The sequence below is a fragment of the Rhinatrema bivittatum genome, chromosome 8 (genome assembly GCF_901001135.1).
Source record: "Rhinatrema bivittatum chromosome 8, aRhiBiv1.1, whole genome shotgun sequence".
Lineage (NCBI taxonomy): Eukaryota > Metazoa > Chordata > Amphibia > Gymnophiona > Rhinatrematidae > Rhinatrema > Rhinatrema bivittatum.
This window is the reverse complement of record NC_042622.1, coordinates 137,435,953-137,463,692: the sequence shown is the minus strand read 5'-3', so window position 1 is coordinate 137,463,692 and position 27,740 is coordinate 137,435,953. Positions and strand designations below refer to the sequence as shown.

At 43.3% G+C, this 27,740-nt stretch overlaps 2 protein-coding genes across 3 annotated transcripts in view; both read left to right on the top strand.

Moving 5' to 3' along the window:
* On the top strand, nucleotides 1–23,377 carry TMEM141 (transmembrane protein 141). Its single transcript, XM_029614016.1, has 5 exons — nucleotides 1–304; nucleotides 1,357–1,423; nucleotides 9,903–9,989; nucleotides 16,620–16,727; nucleotides 22,664–23,377. Exons 1-5 carry the CDS (start codon nucleotides 251–253, stop codon nucleotides 22,741–22,743), a joined length of 396 nt encoding a protein of 131 aa, XP_029469876.1. The 5' UTR covers nucleotides 1–250; the 3' UTR covers nucleotides 22,744–23,377.
* Nucleotides 23,378–23,516: 139 nt separating this feature from the next.
* The window catches only part of CCDC183 (coiled-coil domain containing 183), a 211,951-nt gene continuing 207,727 nt past the window's right edge, over nucleotides 23,517–27,740 (top strand). For both annotated transcript variants that reach the window (XM_029614015.1, XM_029614014.1), the window contains exon 1: nucleotides 23,517–23,777. In XM_029614015.1, the coding sequence (XP_029469875.1) occupies nucleotides 23,742–23,777 (36 nt within the window). In that variant the 5' untranslated portion in view covers nucleotides 23,517–23,741. The remainder of the gene's footprint in view (nucleotides 23,778–27,740) is intronic.

The following is a 27,740-nucleotide window of genomic DNA, read 5'->3' as shown; positions in this document are numbered from 1 at the left end:
GGGAGGAAGCAGGAAGAGCCTTTTGCAACCAGGACTGAAGGGTCAAGATTAGGGCTTCGCAATTAGCATGGGTCGCTGGCAGTAACACAGTTAAACTTAAAAGTCTGGCCGTCACAAAATGTTCTGATCTGGAGATCCAAATAACGACTAGATCCCAGTCTTTAAAGGGAAAATCCAGAGAAGGATTCTTGCATTGAGGGGAAGTACAGAGCCCACCTGCCCTGCTGATGTCCTTTGTAGCCCTGGAAACATGGTGAACCTGGGACTCTCCAAAGTAGATGATTCTGTCGCTGCTAAGCACCCGGTGTGTATGCGCCTCGTACTCCCTTCCCTCCTCCACAGCCCCACCGAGCTAGTCCTCTTGCCAGAAACTGTTTCTGAAGTTTATATGAAAACACTGAAGATAGTTTTGGGTAGGGAGTTTATTTGGGAATGAAGGGGGCTCGTGTAGTTATATTTCAGTTTTCTCGTTCATTTTCGTTTCTAAACTGTATTACTTATTTAAACTTGGGCTTCCAGATTTCCTCCCTTCTCTCGCAGAAGGAAGGAGGGGTGATGCGTTTGGGCAATTATAACACTGATCCATCAGGTTTCAGTTTGATTGGGACAGAGCATTATCTATTTAAATAAGAGTTTATAATGTGTGCTCTTGCCTAGTTAAGTCTCACTTTGGAGCTGGCTCAATAGACCAGTGCTGCTATGTGGGAACCCTAAGCTTATTTATTTATTTATTTTTAATTTTTTTATACCGATTTTCCTGCATAAAATGCATATCAAACCGGTTTACAATGAAACAGAATAAGCAGGAAGTAAAATTCCTTAGTCTAATACATTTAAACGTCAATAATGAAATAATTTTAAAACAAAGCAAAAAGCTAAATAACATTAATAAAAGTTAAATTATTAACATAAACATAAATATAATTATATTAGAAGGAGCACAAAGGGGAAAACCCCTTCGTTGCGCGACGCCTGGTGTAATCGTGCCGTTAATCGGGTCGCCGCTGGCTGGTCGTCATGACGTACGGGGGGGGGGGGGGAGCCGGTCTTCACATTGCTGATTTTCTCTTAGTTCTCACCCTTTGGGCTGGCTGGAGATGCAGCAACGTTCCCAGTCACTGGGAAGGAGGAAGGGCAGTCTGGTCATTGTGCTGATATAAACACCTGTTGATCAAACTCATGGTGCACAGGAGAGAAGAGGATCAGTCTGTAGCCTTTGATCAAGGACTGGCACTGCAATGATTGTGCTAGACAGGAGGGTGAAGAGTTTTAAAAATGAGGGTAACCCTAGGTAGCTGTGAATGAAGGTTATAAACAACCCACAAAACTGAGAGCCTGATCTGTGCTGTGTTTCAGGGGCTGTCAGAATACGCTGCCTGCCAGTCACATGCATTCATGAAAGGAATGGGTGCCTTCATCACAGGTCTGTCCTGATGGGATCCCCAGGAATGGAATGTTGTATGATGTGCAGTGCATTCCAGTGTAATATATATATAGTACATTGTAATATATGCATGTATGTGATTCATCAAATATGTGTAGCATGCTATACAATTCACTAGTTTTGGTGGTTGTGTAGCTTGCTACAAACTAGGTGGTAAGAACCAATGCCTGGAATAGGTGGTGGAGGCCATCACTTTAATGCAATTTAAATATGTTTGAGACAGATAAGGACAGTAACTTTAAAAAGAGCGCACACCCACATACATGCATATGTGGGCGCAAGCCACGTATGCTAGAATTTTAAACTGTGCATGCATATAATATAAAATATACCTTGTGCACGTATGTGTGCTCCTAATTTTAATTTGTTACGTGAAGAAATGTTCTTTGAATATATTTCCTTAGGACTTGGCTTTTACATGTGCAAGTGAGCAAATTTTTAAAGATGTGTGCACGAAGGAAATAACCAGTTTGACCACTTAGTCCACCAGTTTGCCCAGTCTCTCTCTAGGTCATTAAGACCCCTCTGGTTCTTCAGCCTGCCTTCCCCCCCAGTTTACCCAGACCCCTCACCCAATTAGTTTTTTTCAGACTTACACCTGAACAAGATCAGAAGTAAATATGCACAGGTAACAGCCCAATGTGCGCTGCATTCGCTGGTTTTAAAATCGATTTACAAGCATAAATGTTGGCCCCCACCCAGAACACCCCAACCCATTCCATTTATCACCCGCACATGCATATACGCACATAAATTACGTTGAGTATATGGGCCTTTTAACGCAAGCAATACTTTTAAAAAGTAGCGGTAGGAACAGGGTTACAAAGTTGGGTAAACAACATGGGGTGGCGAAGTATGATAATTTATATGCGCATCTACTCAAAGTAGTAGAAATGACCCCTCTTTGCCACCATCACTCCTCTCTCTCCCTTTGCTCCGTTCGGCAGGCCTGGATTTAAGGTTAGGCAATTGTCTCTGTGCCAAATTTTCATAGGTGCTGTAGCACAGTTACTGTTGCCATACCTTCATCCAGGCCTACAGTTGCTGCTACAACTTGGCCCACCCCACAGCAACTCCATCAAGAAACTTCAGCCAAAGTCCTCCCTTGCTGACTGAACCTTTAGTGCCCTGACTCCTCTTCCAACCTGAGCTTCCTGTTACCCTAGAAACCCAATGAGAGGGCAGGGTGAAGCAGGGCCTATCAGTGCATAAAGGCTCGCAAGCCCTGCATTGAAGTTGCTTGATGGAGTTGCTGCATGTTAGGCTGTTCTACAGGACCAGTGGCAAGGGTAAGGAGGGATGCCAGAAGAGAGGTAGTCTCCCCACACCTCCAATGACTTCTGAGGGCGACCTCACCATCCAGTTGCTGAGGGTACATGGGGAACACCCAAGACCACCCTCACACTGCTTATGGGTGCCCCGGTTTTAAATCCTGCGCTCCCTCCAGCTTGCTGGAATCATCACTCTTTCGCCCCTGTTCTCCATGGGCTGCCACTGCTATTACACATCCTCTCCCTCTCCCTCGGTGGCGCTACCGTCATTCATCCTGTGCACCCAGACAGGCACCACCAGCCACAATGCTATTAGAATAACAAAATAGTTTTCATCAGTTTCTCACGTTTGCTCAAACTTTTTTTTTAATTCAGTATTTTGGGGAGAATTTGCCCATCCTTCAAAGATCTATTTCATTGTTTCTCTGAAGACAAGCAGGATGGCAGTCCTCACATGTGGGTGACTTTATCCAATGGAGTCTGGCCCCAAAGACTTATGCCAAATTTGTAGAACTTTGACTGTGCCTCACTGAGCATGCCCATGCATGCTATTATGCCACATTGCTACTTGGGAGCCCCTTCAGTCTTTTTTCCACAGAACCCTCAAGTCATGGTTTTTTGCCTCACTCTTCCTCCTCATAGGCCTTCAAGGGATTTTCTGGCAGCAGGATTGTTTGTCATGGGGCCCCATGGTCATCTTATCTGATTGTTCCATAGGCAAATTTTTCAAGCATTTGCCTATGGAGGTTTTTGCAAGTTTTTGTTCTTGTCTTGGTTCCACGGTGGTGTGCCATTGGTACCTGGGGGGCATCGTTCCATTGCCACCATAAAGTTTGATTTTGCTTTTATTCTTTTTCATTTGAACATGTCTAACAGTTTCCGATGTTGTCTCCAATGCGGCGGGGTTGTATCTATCACAGATCCTCATGATACATGTATCCTATGCATGGGGGCATCATATGATGTCCATGAGTGTCACAAATATGCGACCATGATCTAGAAGAGCCACTGGTCCTGTTTGCAACTGATAGAAAAACATTTTGGGCACTGGAAGATTGATCCTCTTGCATCAATATCGAAGGACCTCGGAGCTGCATCGGAGAAGGTACTGGCATCAGAGGAACCATTGGCTCCCTTGGTGCTGGTGTCTGTTAGGGAACCCCGAGACAAGTCATTGTCTGTTTCTTTACACTCGAGGGGTTCTGTCTCTTTGTAACTGCATCAAGGGAAGCTGAAGTAGTATCAGCATTAGGTCTCCATTAATGCCCAATGCTGGAAGCAGGGATGATACAGTATCTGCCAAGAACCCCTCTCCCCCTTCCCCAAGCTGTCCCATGACCAGGAGAGCTCATCCTCTCAGAGGTCCCGGGATTTGTGACAGTCTCTAACAGTTCTGATGTCAGCTACCAATTCTTCTCTTGGTTCCAAGGATAATGTGGCCATCCTTCCTGCCTCCCAGTCGGTAGTGGCATTGGCTATCTTTGAGGAGGAGTTAGAGGAGGGCACAGGGCAGGTACTGTCTATATTCCAGTTGCTTCTCAATTCCCTTCAGCTACCTAGTGGTGAGGCATCGGTGCCAGGACTGATGCCAATTTCCACTGTCCTGTTGTTGATATCCAACTCCTCAGGAAGAGTAAACTTCCCCAAGTGGTCAAGACTCCTCAGGATCCAGGCCAAAACACCCAAGAGAAATGTTCAAGATTGTTTCTCTGGACACTTGGATTCCCTTTCTACAAAAAGGGGACTGGCTATGCTCTCTCAGTCTAAAGGATGCTTACACTCACATAGAGAGATTCCCCAGCCACAGGAAATATCTCAGATACATTGTGAGAGACTGTCACCTCCAGTATCACATACTGCCTTTTGACCTAGTGTCAGCATCATGTGTCTTCACCAAGTGCCTTGCTCTGGTGGCGGCACCTATATATCCCTATCTGGATGACTGGCTGGTCAAGAGTACTTTTCAAATGGGAGCAGCAGAATCAATGCGCATGACCATCTGGATGTTGGAGTTATTAGGGTTCTTTGTCAAGTACCTCAAGTCTCATCTGAACCTGACACTTCAATTAAAGTTTATCAGAGCTCTGCTAGATACAACTCAGGCAGAGCCTTCCATCCACAATAAAGAGCTCCCACGGTGATGTCTGCAGTGAAAGGTAATAATACAGATGAGTCAGTAGATATCAATATGGAACATGTTGAGACTGTTGGGCCTCATGGTATCAATTATACATGTCACTCTCTCGGCACATCTCTATTTAAGGAGAGTCCAAGGGAGTGCATTCAAGTCTAAGGGACAGCATTCAAGACACACAAGGACTCTGTCCTGGTGGCAGGACATTTCCAATCTGGTAAGAGGAATCCCCTTCCAAAATTCTCCTACACAAATTGGCTTTACAAAGGATGCATCCAACCTGGGCTAGGGAGCTCATGTAGAGGAGTACTGCACCCAGGGCCTTTGGTCTGCTCAGGAGAAATTCTATCAGATAAACTTCCCGGAGCTAAGGGCGATCCAGTTCACTCTAAAAGGTTTTAGAGATCATTATCCAACAATGTCATCCAGTTCAAATGGACAGCCAGGTTGCGATATACCTTAACAAGCAAAGAAGCATGGGATTGTACCCTCTGTGTCAAGAGGCTGTCCAGACATGGGACTGGGCCATCTCTTAAGGGATGGTTCTTGGGGACGCATACCTTGCTCATGTAGAGAATGTCCTGGCGTACAGATTGAGTTGGTCCTTGGGAGGAAGGGAGGGTTAGCAAAACAGATATTCCGCCAGTGGGGCATACCCATGGTGGATCTGTTGGAGTCCCCTCAGAACAGGAAGGTCCCACTCTTCTGTTCCAGAAAGAGGGAGAGAGCAAACTAGCCTTGGACACCTTTGCCCTAGACTGGGGCAAGAGTCTGCTTTATGCGTATCCTTTGATTCTGCTAGTTACAGAGAGACTGTTGAGGCTCAAGGAAGATGGAGCAACTATGAGACAGATCTGGTTCCCATTCCGGGAGATGTCCATCAGGGAACCAGTCAGAATGGGACTTTCCCAGATCTCATTACTCAGAAACAAGGCAGATTGCATCATGCCAGCATCATGCCTGAATGATTATAAGTTAACCCTGCAACCTCTTGATCTTTCTGAGGATGTGTCTCAATTTCTTTTGGCTTCAAGAAAGGATTTCACTAGAAAGTCCTAAGGATTTAAGTGGAGGAGGTTTGCATCATGGTGTGAGCAAAAGCCCCTAGGTCCTTTCTCCTGCTCCACACAAAAACTGCTTGATTACCTTCTGCATCTATCCAAATCTGGCATTAAGACCAACTCAGCTCTTCTATGACAAAAGACTTAAAGAGGTTAGGGCTGTTCAGCTTGGAGAATAGATGGCCGAGGAGGGGATATGATGGAGGGACTACAAAATCATGAGAGGTCTAGAATGGGAAAATGTTAATCGGTTATTTACTCTTTCGGATAATAGAAGGACTAAAGGGCACTCCATGAAGTTAGTAATTAGCACATTTAAAACTAATTGGAGAAAATTCTTTTTCACTCAACGCACAATTAAGCTCTGGAATTTGTTGCCAGAGGATGTGGTTAGTGCAGTTAGTGTAGCTGGGTTTAAAAAGGTTTGGATAAGTTATTGGAGGAGAAGTCCATTACATGCTATTAATCAAGCTGTCTTAAAGAATAGCCACTGCTATTACTGGCATCGGTAGCATGGGATCTTCTTCATGTTTGGGTAATTGCCAGGTACTTGTAACCTGGATTGGCCACTGTTGGAAACAGGATGTTGGGCTTGATGGACCCTTGGTATGGCACTTTCTTATGCGCAACCTTCAGTTTTTAATTTTAATTTAATTTTTTATATTTCGCTTTTCAGCACTTCAAAGTAAAGTGCTGAAAAGCAGATTACACTCAAGTACTGTGGTTATTTCTCTGTCCCCAGAGGACTTACAATCTAAGCTTGTACCTGAGGCAAAGGAGGGTAAAGTGACTTGCTCAAGGTCACAAGGAGCAGCAGGGGGATTTGAACCCTGGTCTCCCTGGGCATGTTTTAACTGAAGCCTTCCATCAGGCCTCCTGCTGTGTCTTGGTTCCTTAATGTGGTTCTGATCCAGCTGATGAAAGCTCCCATTGAACTGCTGCTTTCCTATGACCTGAAATATCTACCCTAGAAGGTTGCATTTTTGGTGGCAGTCACTTCAGTGTGCAGAGTCGGTGAGCTTCAGGCTCTAGTAAGTTATCCACCTTATATGAAGTATTTTCATGATAGAATGGTCCTATACATCCAGCCAAAATTCTTGCCCACGGTGATGTTGGAATTCCATCTTAACCAGTCAGTCATTCTTCCAACATTGTCTCCCAAGCTACATGTCCACCAAGGTGAACAAACATTGCACAGTTTGAACTGCAAGAGAGCCTTGGCCTTCCACCTGGAGTGAACTGAAGCCTATAGAAAGTCCAACCAGCTTTTTTTTTACCAGCAAATTGGGGATTGCTATTGTCGAATAAACTTGACTAGCAGATTGCATTTCCTTCTTCCTCCTGCAAGTGAACTTTACTATGGTGGGCGATGTCAAGGCTCACTCTATCCAAGCCATGGCAGCATCAGTAGCTTACCTGCAATCGGTTCCCATGGAGAAGATCTGCAAGGCCACAGCCTGGAGTTCTCTCCACACATGCACATCTCACTACTGTTTAGCAGGGTTGGCTGACGTGACAATAGGTTTGGCCATTCTGTCCTGCAGAATTTGTTTGAGAATTTCCTTGGGCCTGTTGTTTTATTCCAGGTTTCTCCTCATAGGTATAATGGAAAAAAGACTTGTTGCTAATAAAAATATTGTTGTGTCATTTGGCACTTATCGTTGTTTCCCCTTTTTTTTTGTTGGGGGCAGCATGTAGCTAGGGATTCTCCATGTGTGGGGATTGCCATCCTGCTTGTCCTCTGAGAAAGCAGAATTGCTTACCTTTAACAGGTGTTCTTCAAGGACAGCAGGATATCAATCCTCACAAAACACACCCACCTCCCCATGGAGTTGGTTTCTGTGTTTTTCTGCTAAAATATAAGACTGTGGGGCCCCACGTGAATGCATGGCATAATTCACAATTCACAATTCCAAATCATTAAATATTTGAACATGCTACACCAATACCTCTTAATCCAGATGTAACCTTAGTTTTTGAAGTCTTCACTCCTATAGAAATAACCGCCAGTTCTTATTTACTTAACCCTATTCTGTAGACGTAAACTTTTCATGAAGACTGTAATCTGTAAACACCTGTATTTATTATAAGAACTTGTATTTACTATTTATATTTATTATTTAGCTATTAACATTGTTCTATTACCACTTGGTACTATTTCTCTCCTTCACCTCTAACTCTAAGTTCCTACTAAGTTAGCCATGTTATTTATACCCAATTGTTGGATGTAATTGTATATTTGTTTAATTGTTCAATCTGTTTGATGTAATTTTCTGTTCCTTGTTCCGTGTAAACCGAAGTGGTATGCACTAGTGCATGAACTTCGGTATATAAAAGCCTTTAAATAAAAAAATAAAAAATAATGGTATGTGTGGGCATGCTCAAAGTTCTAGAAACTTTGACATGTTTTCCATGCCGGGCTCTATCGGTTTTGTCGCCCACATGGGAGGACTGACTTCCTGCTGTCCTCTGAGAACACCTGGTTACTCCTGGGGGAATTCTGCACTACTGCGGAATGCAGAATTTGCGAAGAATTCCCCCTTCCCACAGATTTCCTCTCTCATCGCCCTTCCCGCAGATTTTCACCGTCGCCTCGCCGATTTCCTCCCTCCAAAACCGGAAGCACATGGACAGCGGCCATCGTGAGAGTGGGGGCATCTCAGCACGGCAGAAAATAGCAGAGGACACCCTGGCATGCTGCGAAGATGAAGGCCTGGCGCGCCGTTCGTGGCGAAAAGGGAAGGCCCCTGTGTGCCGCAAACGGCGTGCCTGGGCCTTCATCTTTGCCACGAACGGAGCACGTCCCGTGGCATGCTGGTGAGAGAGAATGTGTGTGTGAGAGAGGGGAGGGTGACAGAGAGCATGGTTGGTGAAAGGGGGGTGGGGAAGGTGAGAGAGAGCAGAGGGTGTGAGAGAGCATGGTTGGTGAGAGGGGGGGGGTGGAGAAGGTGAGAGAGAGCAGGAGGGTGAGAGATGGGAGGTAAGAGATGGTGGGGGGGGTGCTTGAGAGTGGGTTTCAGAGAGAGGGAGCCTATATGAGGGGAAGGGGATGCAGGTGAGAGAGAATGTGTGTGTGAGAGAGGAGAAGGTGTGGGGGAGGGTGAGAGACAGCTTGGTTGGTAAGAGGGGGAGTGCGCGGGATGCTTGTAGGTTTCAGAGAGGGAGCCTATGTGAGGGGAGGGGAGGGTGACAGAGCAGGAGGGTGAGAGAGAGCATGGGAGGTAAAAGAGGGGGGCTGGGGGGATTCTTGAGTGTGGGTTTCAGAGAGAGGGAGCCTATATGAGGAGATTGTGAAGGAGTGTGTATGTGTGTGAGAGATTGGGAGCTCGTGTGTATGAAAATGGGATTGTGTGTATGTGAGGGTGCTGGCCTGTGTGAAGGGATTGTGTATGTGAGGGAGCCTGTATGAGGGTGTGTGTATGTGTATTAGAGAGAGGGAGCATATGTGTGAGAGAGGGAGAGACCGAGGGAGCCTGTGTGAGGGGCAGTACTGAGAACAGGGTCAAAGTCTGGGGCTGGCAATAGAGTGGAAAGGGTTGAGCCTGGAGGTGGAGGGGAGAGATACTGGCAGGTGGAGGAGTTGGGGCCTGAAAGGGCGAACTGGCCAGGGGAGTAGGGAGCGCGAGTGGAAGGGACACTCTTACAGTGAATTTCTAGGGAAATTCTGCTCAAAATATTTAAAATTCTGCAACTTTAAGTAACAACTTTTTTCTGTAATAATTTAAAAGGTAGTTACTTAAAGACTGTCATGTAAATTGTGTTATTTTGACCAATATAAAGTTTGCAGAACTTTGCAGAATTTTCAGTTTTTGTGCGCAGAATTTTAAATTTTTTTGCGCAGAATTCCCCCAGGTTACAGGTAAGCAATTCTGCTTTGAAATCTCACTTCTGAGGGAATCCGCTTTTGTTTCTTGTCTCTACAAATGAAAACCCCACAAGTTGTATTTGTGCTTCCATGCCTGCTGAAAGATGCGGTGTTTCTCTTCTTCCAGGGTCTGGTGCAGCCTTTGTCCTGCAGAAGCTGCTGCTGCGCCGGAGGCTCTCACTGTCGCTGCAGTGGAACATGCTGCTTGCTGTAGGTTGGTACTGGATCACATTTGTGTATTCTCTTTTGCACAATGCAGAAAATCAGCCAAAAGAGAATGTATTTGCATTCATGGAAAGCACCGTTGTTTTAAGAATACAATGAGAAGAGGAGTGCTCGTGCTTAAGGGCAGTCCTTTCACTGCTGGGACACAGAGCTAATCAAAGCAGTCGCTCAAAAAAAAAATAGTGGAAGTGCAGCAGAAGTATTAGAATGCAGAACTGGATACTTAAATCTCTTCTCCACCACTCAACATGTAATGTAACCATCCTAAGCTCAAACTTACTGAGTAAGCTCTTTGGGAAAGGGGCATTATCTTGTACAGTACTGTTGATAATGGCGCCCTCACAATAATTCAGAAATGTTTTTCTTATAAAGCAGACCCTCATCCAGATCAAAGCGAGCTCTTGAAGCCAAATGTTCATTCTTTTCCTATGACACTGGGTCATACCGGGTTCTCAGCCCTTTCTGTAGGAGTACCTCAGTTTCTTTGATTTTTCAGAGTAGCCATGATGAATATGCACGTGGTATATTTTGAATGTATCAAACTGGATCTCGGACTCAACATCTGAAAAGCTGACCTTTAAAAGCTGTGGCTTCAAGGCCAGGGTGGGAAATGGAGATTGAAGTCTGTGTTTCCCAAGGCAGTCTTGAAGTAGCACCCTAGGCAGTCCGGATTTCAGGCTGCCCACAATGAATATGCCTATGAGAGATTTGCATGCATTACACAGCAATGTGATATAAAACTGGCTAAATTCATGGATAAACAATACTGATACCTCTGCTTGACATTAATTAACAGACACTGGTCCCATGCGCTGTGCTTCTTGTGCCACTATGTAACTCTCTGTGAACCATGGGATACCTGCTTGTCCGTATTATCTCTTGGCACTAGTAGCGAAAGGTATTTCTCTTCAAGACTCTGCAGAGCTGAAAGAAGGCATGGGGTAGCCTAAAATTACAATATAGATTTTGAATTAAATCTGGGGGCTCAGTGGACATGGGGATGCCTACGCAGTGCTTTGAACTGTCACCGTGCTTATTAAGAGAAAATATAGTATTTGTATTTACTTAAAAAAATTTCTATAGCACATAATTACTAATTCTGCATGTTGATGGATAAGAAAGGAGTATGTATTTGTGTAGTAAGTAAGCAATGGACACCCTGAGGAACATCTTGCCCTTGCCAACATTTTGAGTTTGCCTTCATAAATAGCACCCCTAACTTTGTGATACTGAGTCAGCCATGACTTAGGGAGAGAAATAGTAAATAAATGCATTTTATTTAACTTTCTAGACCACCTGTCCAATCAAGGCAGTTTAACAACAGATTTAGATTAAGCTTAATAAACAAGTAGAAGCAAACACTTCCTAAACCACCTTGGTTTTGTTTCTCTGCAGTGAGATTCTTGATTTGGATCTGTTGTTTCTATGCTGTATTTTGTCTTGATGAGGTGCCTGTGTTTCAGCACCAGTATTTATACACCTGTCTTGATGAGGTGCCTGTGTTTCAGCACCAGTATTTATACACCTGACCCAGCATAGCATTTCTTATGAGAGCATAAAAAATGCTATGCTGGGTCAGACCAAGGTGCATCGAGCCCAGCATCCTGTCTCAGACAGTGGCCAGTCTGTTCGCAAGTACTTGGCAGATCCCCCAATAATTAATCTATTTCTTGTGTTGTACTCCCAGGGATAAGCACTGGCTTTCCCAAGTCTCCCTGGCTAATAACTGTTTATGGACATTTCCTTCAGGAACTTCTCCAATCCTCTTTGAACCTCACGTCCTCTGGCAGCAGATTCCACAGCTTGATTGTGCAACGAGTGAAAAACAGTTCCTACGATTTGCTTTAAATCTGCTGATTGCTAGTTTCATGGAGGGTCTCCTAGTCCTAGTGGTGTTTGAAAGGGTAAATAACCATTCCCTATGTACCTATTCCACTTCACTCATAAATTTATAAATTTCAATTATATCCCCTGTCAGTCATCTCTTTTCCAAGCTAAATAGCTCTAATCTGTTTAGCTCCTCTCTCTGCACATAGCTTTCGTGTCTTACCTGTGATGGAGCCTCCTAAGCAGATCTTAAAACCCACTCCAAAATGTACCTCTTCAAGCTCTCCTTTAAATAAACAAGACCTGAATGGTGTATAGCTTTAAGAACATAAGAATTTGCCATGCTGGGTCAGACCAAGGGTCCATCAAGCCCAGCATCCTGTTTCCAACAGTAACCAGTCCAGATCACAAGTATCTGGCAAGATCCCAAACAATACTTATCACACAGTGGTAAGTAGAAGTTATTCCCTAAGTCTACTTGTCCAAACTTTTTTTAAACCCAGCTATGTTAACTGCTTTAACCACATCCTCCAGTAATGAATTCCAGAGCTTAATTATGTGTTGAGTGAGAGAGAATTTTCTCTGATTTGTTTTGAAAGAGTAAATAAATTGATTTACACTTACCCATTCTTTCACTCATGATTTTATAGACCTGTAATGCATCCCCCCACAGCCGTTTCTTCTCCAAGCTCACCTCTTTAGCCTTTCCTCATAAAGAAGCTGTTCTCTCTCTCTTATCCTTTTGGTCACCCTTCTCTGTAACTTTTCCACTAACTATATCTTTTTTGAGATATGGTGATCAGAACTGCACACAGTACTCTAGATCAGTGTTTCCCAACCCTCTTTTCAGGATATCCTCAATGAAGGTGAGAGAGATTTGCATACGTTGGGCCTCAAATATATGCAAATCTATCTCATGCATATTCATTATAGATATCCTGAAAACCCTCCTGGCTAGGTGTACCCAGGAAAAGGTTGGGAAACACTGCTCTAGGTGCGGCCTTACCATGGAGCAATACAGAAGCTAGGGAAAGAAGTTTGCAATTGGCTTACAAAGCTATAAGTTGTCAATGGAAAGGAGGCTGTAGAACGAGAGGTCATGAGATGAGGATGAAAGGGGGGTAGACTCAGGAGTAATCTTAGGAAATAAGTTCTTTAAGATTGATGTTATATGGTTTCTACAGTTCGAATCAGATAATGGACAGACAGCAGCAGTATTCTGGAGTAATTGCAATCTCTTGGTACTTTTTACGAGTAAACTGACATACAGAGAATAGAAGTCTCTTAAACGGGACATTCAAGGAAAGCTTGAATAATTGTCAATAAGTCATTCTGACCTGGAGTGGCTAAACAAGGAATGTGTAGCCTAGAGAGGCAGGGTATTTCAGCCAGGCAGCTCCCATTTTCACAATGTTTTGTTTTTCTGGTGTCTGAATGCATACCCTTGTTTTATTTGAAGGTTTTTGGTTTGACGTATTTATTTTCGCCTTTTACTTTCAAGCAATTTCCCAGTAGGTGTAGACTGACAAGGTATCTCAATAATCACAGAACACAGAGAAGTGAACGGGAGAATCTACTGTTGACCTCCCCATCCACAACCCTCTGTATAATCTTAAGCAAGTAACTTAACCTCCCTCTGCACAAATGTAGTTTATAAACTGACTGGTGCAGGAACATTGTAACCTTGCAAAGTGTGTAGCATTCTCTTATGGAATACATATGTGTTGTTGTTATTATTGTTTTATTCTCCATTGAAAAGCAGGGCTGAATTAGCCATGACAGGTGGGCAGCATCATTCAACAGCGCCAAACAGACCACTCTTTCTGAGCTCAGTAGAGCTTTACTCTATTGAGCATATGCAGGAGTTCTCACTTGAGTAATGCCTCATGAGCCCCTCAGTCAGTTTTTGTCCATACTGCTGTCTGGATGTTCACCTGTCTGTCTTCTCAGTTTTTCTCTAATTATTTTCTAACTTTTTCTAACACACTGCCTCTGCAGCCCCCACATCAGCAGTTTTTCAGTGCCACCAGAAAAAAAGAAGAAATAGGAGAAAAATGCCGGAGCCCAAGAAGTCTACAGTCAGAGGCTTCAAGGACTGCATCTGCTGACGAAAGATGTCCCATCACAGATGCGGGCCGATACAGTAAACCGCGCGTGATCAGTAACTTAATTTATTTAAATTAGGGCCCGCTGTAAAAAGAGGCGCTAGGGACACTAGCGCGTCCCTAGCGCCTCTTTTTTGAAGGAAGCGGCAGCTGTCAGTGAGTTTGACAGCCGACGCTCAATTTTGCTGGCGTCGGTTCTCAAACCCGCTGGCAGCCACGGGTTCGGAAACCGGACATCGGCAAAAGTGAGCGTCCAGTTTTCAAGCCGCGGGCCTATTTTAAATTTTTTATTTTTTTTATTTTTAACTTTTGGGGCCTCCGACTTAATATCCCCGGCGCACAGAAAAGCAGTTTTTACTGCTTTTCTGTGCACTTCCCCGGTGCCGGAGCGCACTGTAATGTATCGGCCTGATGGACTGCCTGGAGCCATATCACAGCTCTTCTAACTAATATAATTGTCCCCCAAATCACAGAAAAACTGGGCCTATAAAATGGCCGAACTTCGGGGCCATCATAGCTCCTCCTCATCTGTGAGCTCTGTGCACAATGAGTTGAGCAAGCTTGCCGAGAAGCGCCGGGCGTCAGCTGACCTGGCCCTATTGGAGAAAGAGAAATGGGCTTGGAGCTCCTCGGCGCCATCGGCATAGAGGCTTGATGCACCAGTGAAGGAGCCAGTATCTTCTGCTGTTAGGTTTGGGACATCAGCACAAGCTGCCTTGGCATGGTTGGTGCCAAAGGATAAGGGTCCGGAGCAGTCAGCGTCATCAAAGCACCAAGAGTCTGCATTTCTAAAGTGTTCAACACCGGCGGAGCACTCAAGATGCCAGGAGGAGACTGTGATGTAATCTGTGCGGGATCCATTAGGGCCGAGACCGGAATCTTAGTGAGATCGGGAGTCGGGGTATGACTGTGCAAAAACCCCCTCTCCCTTTTTCATCAGGAAGATTGCTGTGGCTCCCTCTCATTTTGTCTCGGAGGGAACTTTCCTTCCGTCCCCCAGCCCTACCTAAATCCCCCCCCACCTTTATTTTTGTATTTATGCCTGCCTAGAGGCAGGCGTAGGTTGCACGTGCTGGCGCGCGATCCCCAGGCCCAGCGGAAGTGGAGAGGCCTCTGGCCCCGTCCATTCCCTGCCCATTTTTTCAAGCCCCAGGACTTACACGCGTCCCGGGGCTTACGCGCGTCGCCGGGCCTATGCAAAATCCCAGGTGGATTTACGCGTTTAGGCTTTAAAAATCTGTGTCTATGTTTGTACCTGAGGCAATGGAGGGTAAAGTGACTTGCCCAAGGTCACAAGGAGCAACAGTGGGACTCAAACCCTGGTCTTCTGGTTCGTAGCCCACTGCTCTAACCACTAGGCTACTCCTAGATGGACTCAGCTTCCCACCCTTGGCTGCCATATAAGTATGTCAATAGTCCTCCTGTGGGGCTTTGGGTCCCAGGGGATTACTGATAAGTGTTCATCCAGTCCCTAGCTTGAGGTACCTAGAATCTTACGTGAGTTCAGTGTTTATGATTGGTTGAGTACCGTTCTGGTTACCTGTTTTTAATCATGGTTTTTTTTAATCAATTTCTTTGCTAGTCTGTCCACAGTTGCTTTTGAAGAGAATTACTGGCAGGCAGGGGTCACTGCAGGGTTATGTATACTGTGACATCAGCTTGCTGTGTCTCCATCTGCTGGCAGGGGAGCATAAATCCACTGGTCCTCAGACCAGGTATCTACACGAAGGAAAATGAAATTATCAGGTAAGTAATTGCTCCATTATTATAAATGCATAATTTGTAATTGTGTGTGTGAGGACCAAAGGGGTTAGCGAGCAGTTGGTGCAGGGCTGTAAGATTCACCTAGGTGTCCATCTTTGCACTGGCACACACACACTCAGACATACGCACATAATCTCCCAAGACAAATGTTTGGGAAGGGGGAGGTAGGCAGTAGAGTTCCTGGGAGTGTGACAAGGTTACCAACTTCCTGGAAATAGCAATAGCACTCTATGTGCCACTCCTCTGGGATCCTGATCACTGCCTCCCCCCGTCAGCATTTCAAATCACCAAAAGGGTTAGACTCCATCAGAGATTTGACCTGCGCCATGCCTCAGGCAGCAGACTACTATGTGGACACCCTTTCAGGGAGTGACAATAATTTTGGACAAGCAGTTTTGCGTAACCTATTCTTCAAGAAATCCATACTCTATGGGAGTCCGGTTGCAGGTCTACTCATATCTTGGCTAATTCATCCCTACTTGTCAAAGGAGAAAGTGAGTTTACTTACCGTAAATGGGATTCTCAGACTGCAGGATGAATTTGCCATGCTTAATACCTACCGGCCTCCCTGGAGAGTGGATTACATAGCTAAAGATAAGCTCTGCACATGGACTGAGGGGCTCATGAGGCAGTGCTCATGCTAGAACTTTTGCACATGCTTAGTAGCTCGGAAAGGGTAGTCCTTTCAGTGCCATCTGATGACATCACCGAAGTATCATGGCTAATGCATCCTGATGTCTATGGAGAATCCTGTAAGCAAACTCACTTTGTTTTATTTTATAATTTTTTTAATTTAATTTTTATTCAAAGTTTTTTTTTTAAATACAGCCATTAATCAACAAATGTTATTTGTTTTATTTTGTACTTGAGAGTTGGAAAGCTTTTTACCCAGGCTTCCTTGGTGTTCACTCCGAGGGTTTTAGTTGCAGGTTCCATTGCCAGCTACACAGTAACAAGAAGAGAAACACAGAGATGCTCCAACCTCTGGATATACCTGGAGACTGGCAGAACCCCACAAAAGCTGGTGACAGGTAAGATGCGGGAGTTGGGCTGAATAATATAGAAGTTACACGGTAACTCACAGGGACACACTGGGAATAGAATAAGAAAAAATCAAGCATTGTGATTGGTTAGACTGCATCCTGTGATCGCACATCAGATGGCTTTAATACAATCCATGTATAGACACGGAAAGTAAAACTAACCCAATGAATGTATAATCAACATATATACCAAAACACAGGGGTAAATAAAGTTACATAATACATCTTTAAATCATTTTTATTGCACAAAGAAGTTTCATACAAAAGGCTATTTTGATTATATACAGATTAAAAAAAAAACCTAAATCGATCAAGATATACATAAAGGGCCGGATTTGAAACCATACGCGTGCGGCCTACATGTGCGCGCGCTACCTGGCGCGCGCACATGTACGCCCAATTTTATAATATACAGGCGCACTCATGTTATAAAATCCGGGGTCGGCATGCGCAAAGGGGTGCACAATTGTGCGCTTTGCGCGCGCCGGGCCCTATCCGAGCCACGCTGCCTTCCCCTGTTCCCTCCCAGGGAGGGAACTTCCTTACCCCCCACCCCCCCCCCACCCCACCTTCCCTTCCCCTACCTTTTCCTTTTTGTTTTCTTTGTTCCAAAACTTACTTCAGCCCTGGGGCTGAAGTAAGTTGTGCGTGCCGGCTAACTGCCGGCACGCCATCCCAGGCCCAGCAGCTGTGCGGAGGCCTCTGGCCATGCCCCGGGACTTACACGCGTCCCGGGGCTTTACACACGCCCCCGGGCCTTTTGAAAATAGGCCCGGTGCGCGTAACCCCCCCTACACGCGTAAATCCTTGAAAATCTGCCCCAAAGTGCATACCTCTAATTACATTCTCTATAAGACACTCTTATACACCTATATATTCTTACACATATATATAGTGCTAAGGTGCACAATCCTGACTCTCTAAATTTTAATCACCCATTACCATCCATTCGTCACTCACACCCATACACTCACATACTTCATAAAATGTTACCCCCCAAGTTAAAATCTCTCAGCATAGAAAAAATATCCCCCCACCCAACTTTTCCACAACAAGGTCCCTTGTTTCACCCACAAGGGCTTCTTCAGGGAATATCACAAAACGACTTTCCTACTACAGACACCAAATATCTTCAGCCAAAAAAAAGATGTCTTCAGAAATTTCCATCCACAGGGTCACTAATTCCATCCTTTTCCGACACCTCACTGCCGCATTTCTCCCATTAAACCACCGACCCAGCGTCCATGCTCAATCTGCTGTAGTGATGGATGGATGTTAATGGATGATTCAAATTTAGAGAGAGAGTCAGGATTATGCACCTTAACAATATATATATGTGTAAGAATATATAGGTGTATTGAGTGTCTTATAGAGAATGTAATTGGAGGTATGCACTTTATGTATATCTTGATTGGTTTAGCTTTTTTAAATATTTGTACATAATCAAAATAACCTTTTGTATAAAACTTCTTTGAGCAATAAAAATTATTTAAAGGATATATTATGTAATTTTATTTACCCCTGTTTTTTGGTATATACGTTTAATACAATCCACACATCATGAAACACATTGGGGCGGATTTTAAAGGGTTACGCGCGTAATATACACGCGAAACCCTTTAAAACCCCCTCCTGCACGCGCCGAGCCTATTTTGCATAGGCCCGGCGACACATGCAAGCCCGGGACGCGCATATCTCCTAGGGCTTGAGAAAGGGGGCAGGGTGGGGCAGGGCCGGAGCCTCTAGGCACAGTGGCCATTTGCTGCTGGGATCGCAGGCCAGTCATCAGCGGGGCGCGCAACCTACGCCTGCCGGGGTTTTTTTAGGTAGGGCTGGGGGGCGGGTTAGGGAGGAAAAGGTGGGGGGGGAGTGGAAGGAAAGTTCCCTCCGAGGCCGCTCCGATTTCGGAGCGGCCTCGGAGGGAACGGAGGAAGGCTGCGCGGCTCAGCACACACAAGGTGCACCCCCTTGCACGCACCGACCCCGGATTTTATAACATGTGCGCGGCTGCGCACGCATGTTATAAAATCGGGTCTAGATTTGTGTGCACCGGGTTGCGTGCACAAATCTACGCCCACACCTAAATCTTAAAATCCGGCCCATTGTATGTGTAGGTTTGTATCTGACAAGCTAGCTGAGGTGCTAGTGATTACAATAATATAGCCATTGGCTACACATAAGGACCTCTTGGTCCACTCGATCTCTGGTCATCTTTTTGCTTTGCCCTTTGTTATCTGTCCCAAGCATATTTGCATTCTGCCACTGCTTTGGGTGCTAGTTCCTTTGCTGTTGATGATTCCAGGCATCCGTCACTGTCTTGGTAAAGAAATCTTTCTTCACACTTCCTCTGAGCCTCCCTCCAACTTGGTATCTTAACCTCTTGTCCTTCAGCTGATTCTTCAATGGGAAATGCTGCTTTATAATATTTTACTGAAGTCTGCTAGGTATTTGAATGTTTCTAGCGTAACCCCCCACCACACAGACACACACTTTCCCATTGTTTTCCTAAGAGCACATTCTGTGTTCAGTTTGTTTTGCTAGCCTGCTCCATTTTGGTAGCCTCTCTCTGTACTGCTACTATTTTATCAATGTCCTTACAAAGGTGTGGCCTCTAGAACTGAACACAGTATGGGTTACATGCCATCAGTGACCGGTACAAGGGAGCTATTACTTGTCCTTTCCTACTCTCCTCATGGACCCCAACCTGCTGTTAACTATTCCTGTCTTTTTATCGCACTGACTGGCAGCTTTCAGGCTGCCAGTATAAGTATTTTTTTTTTATATTTGATTTATATTCTGCTTTCTGGCACTTCGAAGCAGATTACATTCAGGTACTGTAGGTATTTTGTTATCCCCAAAGGATTTTAGCTCCTTTTTCTTTTTGGTTGTTGTCACTTCTTGGCCTCCAAACTGCTTAAATGGCTAGTGTGTTTTTTGTATCCTAAAAGATGAATTTTAAAAACCCGAAGCACACATTAATTAGGGGATGCGCGAATATATCGGACTCGCGCACACTGAGCAGATTTTAAAAGCTGCCGAGATACGCACATACCTCCCGGAGCACTTGGGGGCATGGGCGTTTCGGAGCGTGAACCTGAGATGTGGGCGTAAGTAATTATGCAACCTGGCGCACATCGAGGCCCCCCCTGCCACGTAACTTTACTTCTGCTATGGATGACATGTAAGTTAAAAAAATAAAGAATAGACAGATAGGCAGGGTTTTAAGGGTGGGGGCTGGCTTGGAGGACTTCTCTCAACTGGGTGAACTGGGGCTGAACTGGTAAAATGGAATAGCGTCAGCACTGCACCTCTTTTAAAATTCCCCGATTTATGCAGTAGAAACAGCATTAGCGAGTGCTCACTTACAATTTGGTGCACATGTGCGTGCAGCCAAGTTATTTTATAACATGTGAGCGTATGTTATAAAATGGCCGCGTCCCTGGGCCCAGGCCAAACATGCACACCAGTTTGAAAGTTGCTATCCCTGTGTATGAATTTGTACTATTTTTTTTATTTTTATTTTTTTCATTAAAGTCCAACTTTTGACCATTTGACCAGGCCTTTAGTTTTTAAGTCTCTTTTCATTTTCTTTCATCCCTCTTGGTCTGTCTGCCAGGTTATAGATTTTTTGGACATCTGTGAGCACACACATTTTTCCTGCAAGTTCTTCTGCAACCTCGCCTGTCTCCAAAGATAAAATTGAACAGAAATGTGCGGGGGTGCAATCAGCACTTCCTCGGGTTGTCTCAGTGTTCTGGGGTACCTACTGCCTTATCTACTTTCAGTTGTCCCTAACACTTTAAGTACATAGATTCTGTAAATGAATTTGTGAGCAGCTCCAAGGCATTATTATCCCTGAACCTTGTTTGGGATCATCATTATTCCCTACAAGAATTAAATTAAGATTTCTGCTTTCTGCTGGTCCCTTCCTCACTAAGCCCACTTTCTCCTTTCATCTTTTCCATTTCCCCCATGTGGCCTTTCCTTTTTTTTTTATAAATCTGAATACAATTTTATTTTATCTCCCTTAACTGACTGGGCCTCTGCTCATTTAACTGCCTCCCCTGACTCTTTCTCCTCATGAGTTTGTTTGCAAGTCCTCTTCCTTGCGTGACTTTATTTATTTATTTGTTTGCTTTTTTATACCGATATTCCAGGGCTTCTATGTCTTGCCTGTATCGTTACTATCTCCTTAAAGAACGTTGCTAATTTTTTTCCTCTTCTCCTTGTTAATCTGCTTTATACAGAGATTCCTTGCCTTCTCTATGTTCCTTTTCATATTGCTGCCCACAGGTCCTCTGTATCTATTAGCTCTTTGGTTCCTGAGAGGGGATCTACTCATCATCCAGAAGTCAGCCCTCCTAAAGTCAAGGACTCCTGTCTTTTAGAATGGTTCTCTTCTGGTCTGAGTCTAACATGGTACATTCTCCAATATCATCATGTCATTGTATCTGTACAGAGCTTCGCATGTCTAGTAGCGCTGTGCAAATGTTAGATAGCCATGGTAGTCAGTGACATTGTCTCTGTTTGCCAGTATCAAATGTGGTATTGCTTCTCATAGAGCGGGTCTTCAGCTTGTTTCCTAAAGAATATCCTTTTCTGTTTTTTATTTCCTGTTGGTGTCCAGGTAGTCCCTCAGAACATTCTATTAAATTCTGTTGTTTATCATGAAGATTTATCCATTATATATACTGTTTCATGTCCTCCATTCATGAATCATTTTAGTAACCCCCTTTTGTACACTTTCAACTGTTTTCCTTATATGATGCAGTGAATGAAACAGCAAAAAATGCCAAATTTGGACAAATAAGTGCCTTGTTTTCAACTAGCATTATTTATTTCCATGCATCCAGGGATCCTTTTTGCCTTCTTCACAGTTATGCACTCTTTCTTACTGAAGATTGTTGGAAATAATCTGACCTCTTTCCTTCAGAGACTCACCTGTAACATGGATACTCTTTCATACCAGATTTATTAATAGTGACTCTCTTCTGCCCTATTTCAGCCAACTTCATCTGTGGAAGCCTTGCTGAAGGGAAACCTTTATTCTCTGTATATAGTAGGGATATGCTGTCATTTTAAAGCAACATGAAAACAGCCATATTTCTTATATTGTTTGTGTCATTTCCCATCCAAAATGACAAAAAAATACTGAAATGTTTTTGTCATTTGTTTTAGTACATGCTAAAGTGTTTTAAGGCGTGCACTTTGCAAAACAAAGCACTTTGTAGATCAACGCATGCAAAAAACTAAAACAAAAAAATGGATAAATTAAGTGAAAACAAAATAAAACACACATTTTTTCCATGCAGATTGCTAGAGTATTGACAGTATCCCCAAGTCTGGTGTTATCTGTAAACTTTTCTACACCCTTATTTAAACAGGTCACATGCTTCAGCCTTGAGGCACCCAGTCTGTTTGGACATACTGCCATTTACATTGATCCTCTGTTTCCTGTAAAGAGCCCAGTCATAGATTTTCCATTTTTATTTCTGCTTATTTTCATTTAATTTGGCTGTCTCGTCTATGGCACTGTATCTCATGCTTTGCTGTAATCTAGGCAGATTATGATCTTGATTTTTCTGTTGTCTTGCAATTTTGATTTTTTTTTTCTTCAAAAGTAAGTTACTGTATAATTTTGGCATAGCTTTCTTTCTCTGAAATCATGTTGTTTTAAGTGAACTATTATCTTACTGCTAATGATTTTTTCCAGTGCCTTCTAATATGCTAGTGAGATTTACTGGTCTGTAGGTTCAACAAAACAGAGTACTTTTTTGATATATCGGTATGATGTTTGTTCATTTTATATTGGATCATGGAAATTGAACTAATAGGAAACGCTGTTATAAATTTAAAGTATCTTAAATGTATATTTGTATAATCATGAATAAATGTGTAATTCTAACGGATTTATTCTATTGCAGAGAACACATCAATCCCAGAACCAAAGGAAGCTGCAGAGTCAAGCAGAAAGGAAACAAAATATGGCGATAATATGGAATGAAGAGAACCCCAAGCCACTGGGTGTACACACAAGAGTGCATCTAGCATCTAGCATCTGCAGGAGCTTTTCTGTTCTCAGGAAAATTGAGATACTTCTAATAAAAATCAACTTCTCAGTGCCTAGGTGCATCCATCTTTAGACCTGCGACTATTGTGAAAGCAGACCATCCGGTCCCTTCTGGAGGATAGGGGACCATGCCAATGTCCAGGCCCTGAGGAGTGGGATTTTCATACCGGTTTACTGGCAAACTGCATGTATTTTGGGTAAATAGTGGGTGCAAATAATCAGGACTATCCTTAATAAACTGGATATACAAGCCAGTCTTTTCAGTAATCTGGATTTCCCATGACTTGTTGGATTGATTCAGACTATACTTCTGCATGTCAATGTTGCTTCACCTGCCTGCACACTAGCTTTTCTCCTTGAAAGGACATAGAGGCTATTAATTTGTCTATCATGGTCTGCACTAAAAAGAGGCCTCCCCATCCCACCCCACCTCTATGAAGATCAGGACATCAGACTAAATACAACCAACTACAGGTTTTAACTTTTTTTTTTTAATGTAAAATAATTTGGTCAGCAAATTGTATTTATCTCCTTAAAGAAGTGAAAATAAACCTGGGTATTAATAAGGTTTTTAAACATTAAGAAAATGATTCAAAGGAGAATGCTCATGTTTTTCCCTCAGTATATTTCTAATTAACACCCACTGCTACTATATAATGATAAAACTGAACTACAAATTTATGTTTATTTGAATGTGTGAAAAACAAAACAGATGGCCAGTAATGCAGTATTTCTTTTATATTTGTTTTTGAGAACTGGAGCAAAAACCTGTCTTTTGAAGGTTGCGGCCTATTCTTACCTAATTAAGAAAACAAATCAGTTTGAATAATATGTATATCCTGGAGGAGGCTGAAGAGAGAGACCCTGGAGTAATGTCAAGAAGTCTATCTTTACTGGATGAATGGAGCATTCGCTGATTATCAGAATTTAAGATGACGTGGGACATGCATCATGGCAGTGAAGTGAAGGTAAAGATGAAAGAACAAGTAGAGAATGGCCCTGTCCACAAAACGGTTGTTAAATCAGGTATGATTCCTGGGGATGATGCAGCTATTAAAGGCATCTGAACTACAAGCCCATAAAACCAGGGCAATAGCCAGAATCTGAAGAGAGCCACCCTAATCTATAATGACTGGCGGCAGTCATAAAACAAAGGATAAGCCAGAATCAGTAATTGCTAAAATTGATCACAGTGGCCATAACCCAGTTGAGGGACATAAAAATCTTGTGAGTATATAGTAATAATGTCCCAGAAAAGGGGGCATTGATTGATTCATTCATACTGTAATGGGATGCCTGTCTTGGTGCACTTGGACGGGGTCTCTGACAGCAGCCCTCTGTAGTCCAAGAAGGGGTCTGCGCTCATGTGTGTGCCTAGCACTTTAAGAACTTGAAGTGCCTATAGGATTAGTATGCCAGTGATCTGCCTAGTTCCTCTCTTTAGTCATGTACCTGCGACTGGGGTATGCAGGATAGGTACACTCTCTCTCTTTCACCCTGTTTAGGTCTTTGGTATAAGCTTCCTTTGTTCCCCTACGCCCCTTCTTTAAGAATCACCAACTCATCAGGTAGCAGTTTGAACTCTTATTATACAACTCAAGCTATCTTCCAAACCCCCTCCTCACATTTACCAACTTTCCAGAGTACAGATCATACCAATCACACTGATGAAATTCCATTACATAATTTCCTTCTCTAGGAATATCAATGTAACCCCAAATATTTGTAGTGGATAACCTCTGAATGTATCTCAAGTGGCAGCTCCAGCTGTAGGAAGTCTCTGTTGTAGATTATTAGATTTAACCAATAACGTTGAAATACGAATTCCTTAGCTTTAGGGAGTAGATACAGACAATTTGAGGTAACACTGGGCAACAATGAAAGTGTTACTGACCTAAAAAGGTCCTACTCTGTAGTATCTTGATGTGCTGAACACTAATATGACCATGAAAAGTTTTTATTGGCTCTCGTTTTGAAGATATTTAATATAGTTCACTTTCTATGTTTAGTCATGTAAATTTATCCAGTAGGACTGTAAATAAGCCTAGAATGATGTAATATTGCATCATATTGCATAATACCATCATGCACACATCATCCAGAGTTTATTACATCATTTTCTGATGCAATGCGGTTCTACTGCCATGCTGCTGCCGAGTAAGCTGACGTCAGCAGTGTACTATATTAAGCCCAGTCAGAAAGGGTGAGCATTTGAAATATTCATGCTGGCTGACTACTGCTGGAGATGCTCCCGAACAGGTGTACAAGAGACAAGCAAAGAAATCTAAGACGTAGTCTATGACTTCATTTTTTCAAACGGTATTAACCGTAGGTCTCCTACTATTGGCATACAATTCAAGATGTAATTATATTATTGCATATTACAAAAAAACTAGAGCCAATTTTGCATTTTCAGAGTCACATTCATGTTTAGCACATGGAAATGTATAAGAATTGACTAATTTCATTTCCGTACATGACTTTTGTGAAAATTTGTTGCCCAGTAATCAATTAATTTATTAGCACATAAGGTAAAAAAGTAATACGGTATAATTTCTTTGTTCCTTTGGTTTGTTTACAGTGTCAGTTTGTTTACAGCACATGAACTGTAATGTAAAAGATAAGCAGAACTTAAGTGTTATCTAAGTTTAACTGTGCACTTAAGAATTACGCAATTGCCAAAATAGATTTCTTAGTGTCCAGACAGATGAATCCAGAAACTGTGAGTTATGCACTTCTACCAGCAGATGGAGACAGAGCAAAGCTGACATTACAGTATATATATACCCTTGCAGTGACATCAGCCCACCAGTATTCTCTGTCTCCAGCAAATGGTGGACGTGCATCTCCCTACTGGGGATTGTTTCAAGTTTTAGAAGAAGAAAGAAGGAAAATTCGCCCCGCTCTTCTGCGGTGATACCAAATGGTCCTTCCCCCATTTGAGAATTCCTGAGTTGATTTCCTTGGTCCCTCAGATTAGTGCCTTTTTCCAGTAGCTGGTTTTTCAGTTGGTGTGGTCTTAGCTGTTGAAACAGCTGAAAGGCAGAGGGTGCAGGAAGCTGAGTGTGGTGGTGACGATATATGTCCTCTCCTCCTGCAGCTGGAGACCGACTTTGTACTCAGTCAGGATGGGCTGAGCTCAGGTAAAGCTTAAAAAAAAGAAAGAACAGAGGCAGGATTTTTGTAGGGCTTCCTCTGGTCTCTGTGCTCGGCACACTGATCCAACATTTGTTCTCACCTCCAAAGGAGTTAAAAGGAATGTGGGCAACCTGGTGGGTTGTATGCCCCGCTCTTAGACGTTGGCCCTTAATTCCTTAAAGGTACAGGTAGTGGCTCTTGTCTGTTTCAGGGGTCAGGTGAATGGTGGTTCCTTGTCGGCTCATCCAGATGTGGCCCATTTCTTGAAAGGAGTGACATCTTTGTCCTCCCTTGCGGTTACCAGTGCCCTTGTGGCTCCATTACTGGCCTGGAATTTCACACCAGAATCATTGACCTCCTAAGAGAGAAGTAAACAGGAGAGCCACCAGGGAACAGAAAGTGAATGCGCTTGAGAGTGCCGTCTCCAAGCAGACTATCCCCGTGGAGGAAGGAGCAGCCTTGAAGGATGCGCACAATAGAAGGACTGAGGCCATCCTTAACCAAGCATTTGAAAAAGTGGCAAGGACTGTGCAGATAGGTTCTTGTTGTTCCCTGAAATTAGCCCTCCTGAAGTTCAAAACCTTCTTCTTAGTATGGTTCAGTTGAGACCAGAATTTAATATTGAACCAAACTGTACAGTGATCACTAGACTCTAAATTTTACTTTACCTGAGGTCAGTGACACTGTCTTCATTTGCCAGTATCAGATCCAGTTGCCTCAGAAATGGCCCTTGTAGGGCATCTAGAACTTCTCCACTCCTAGCTGATGTTGCTTCAGGAGGGTTTCTTCAGTCCATATCCAGTAAACTGAAGTCACTTACAAGCAGGATTTGCTCTCTGCCTGCCATCCTGGTGATGCCCCTTATATCCAAAATTACTTCCTTTTCTTGTATTGGAGGTACAAAAAAGTTTCTCATAGGTTTTTCCAGGGCAACCCACAGTAATTCAGCTGCTCCTTACTCTCCCTTTATTTCAGTGGCCACTATTCTGATCTTAAAGTAATGAACAGCGCTTCCCTCCCTCTTCTCTACTCTGTCTCTTCTGAAGAGATTATAGATTGTGATGCCCATATGCCAATTCTGGTTTCCAATACACCAAGGCACAGTACTTGTAACTACATATATCCAAGTCTGCCTCAGTCATGATGTCCTCCAAGTCTGTGATTTTGTTAACAAGACTTTGATCATTTTCACACTTATTTATTTAGGCTTAATCACATTCCAAAATTACAATAAGGTCTACTAGCTGAGCATCAATAAGAGAATACAATACAAAAAAGCATCAAAAAGTATTAACATCAAATTAAGCATACAGTGAAACAAATGAATAAAACAACTCTGCCTCCCTCTCTATCTCCTTCCATTCTCTTCTTGTTTTTCCATTAATTACTTTGGCAACTATCTTTTCTCTGCTTTTGTTTAATGTCTTCTTGTATGCTGTTGTCTGCTTTATTTTGGACTTTTATCCCTTCAAGGCTTATCTTGGTTCTCTCACCTATTTTTGCTTTTGGGGAAGAGTAGTTAGTTAAACAAAACAAAGTGAAGACACAAACAGTTTAATTAGGATGCAAAGTGATGGCTAAGGACCACAGTGCCCAACATGGAAGGATATATGTAACCCCATTTGTAAAGATTCTTATCCTTCCAGGTATATATCCCCAATCATCAACATTCCTAAAGCCAGCTTCCCTGCATCAATCTTTCAATCATGAATTAATTTTTTTTTTTTATGAGAACAATTCCTTCTACTCCCCTCTTATAGACAGGTAGCACTTCTGAGGTCATGGATTCAGCT

What these genes read in the sequence shown, in the direction of transcription:
- TMEM141 (XM_029614016.1), top strand. Translation starts at nt 251, where the DNA reads ATGGTGAACCTGGGACTCTCCAAAGTAGATGATTCTGTCGCTGCTAAG. An exon ending in CTGTCGCTGCTAAGCACCCG is followed by an intron (nt 305 to 1,356) that starts GTGTGTATGCGC and finishes GCTGTGTTTCAG; the next exon opens with GGGCTGTCAGAATACGCTGC. An exon ending in CCCACAAAAGCTGGTGACAG is followed by an intron (nt 16,728 to 22,663) that starts GTAAGATGCGGG and finishes ATTCTATTGCAG; the next exon opens with AGAACACATCAATCCCAGAA.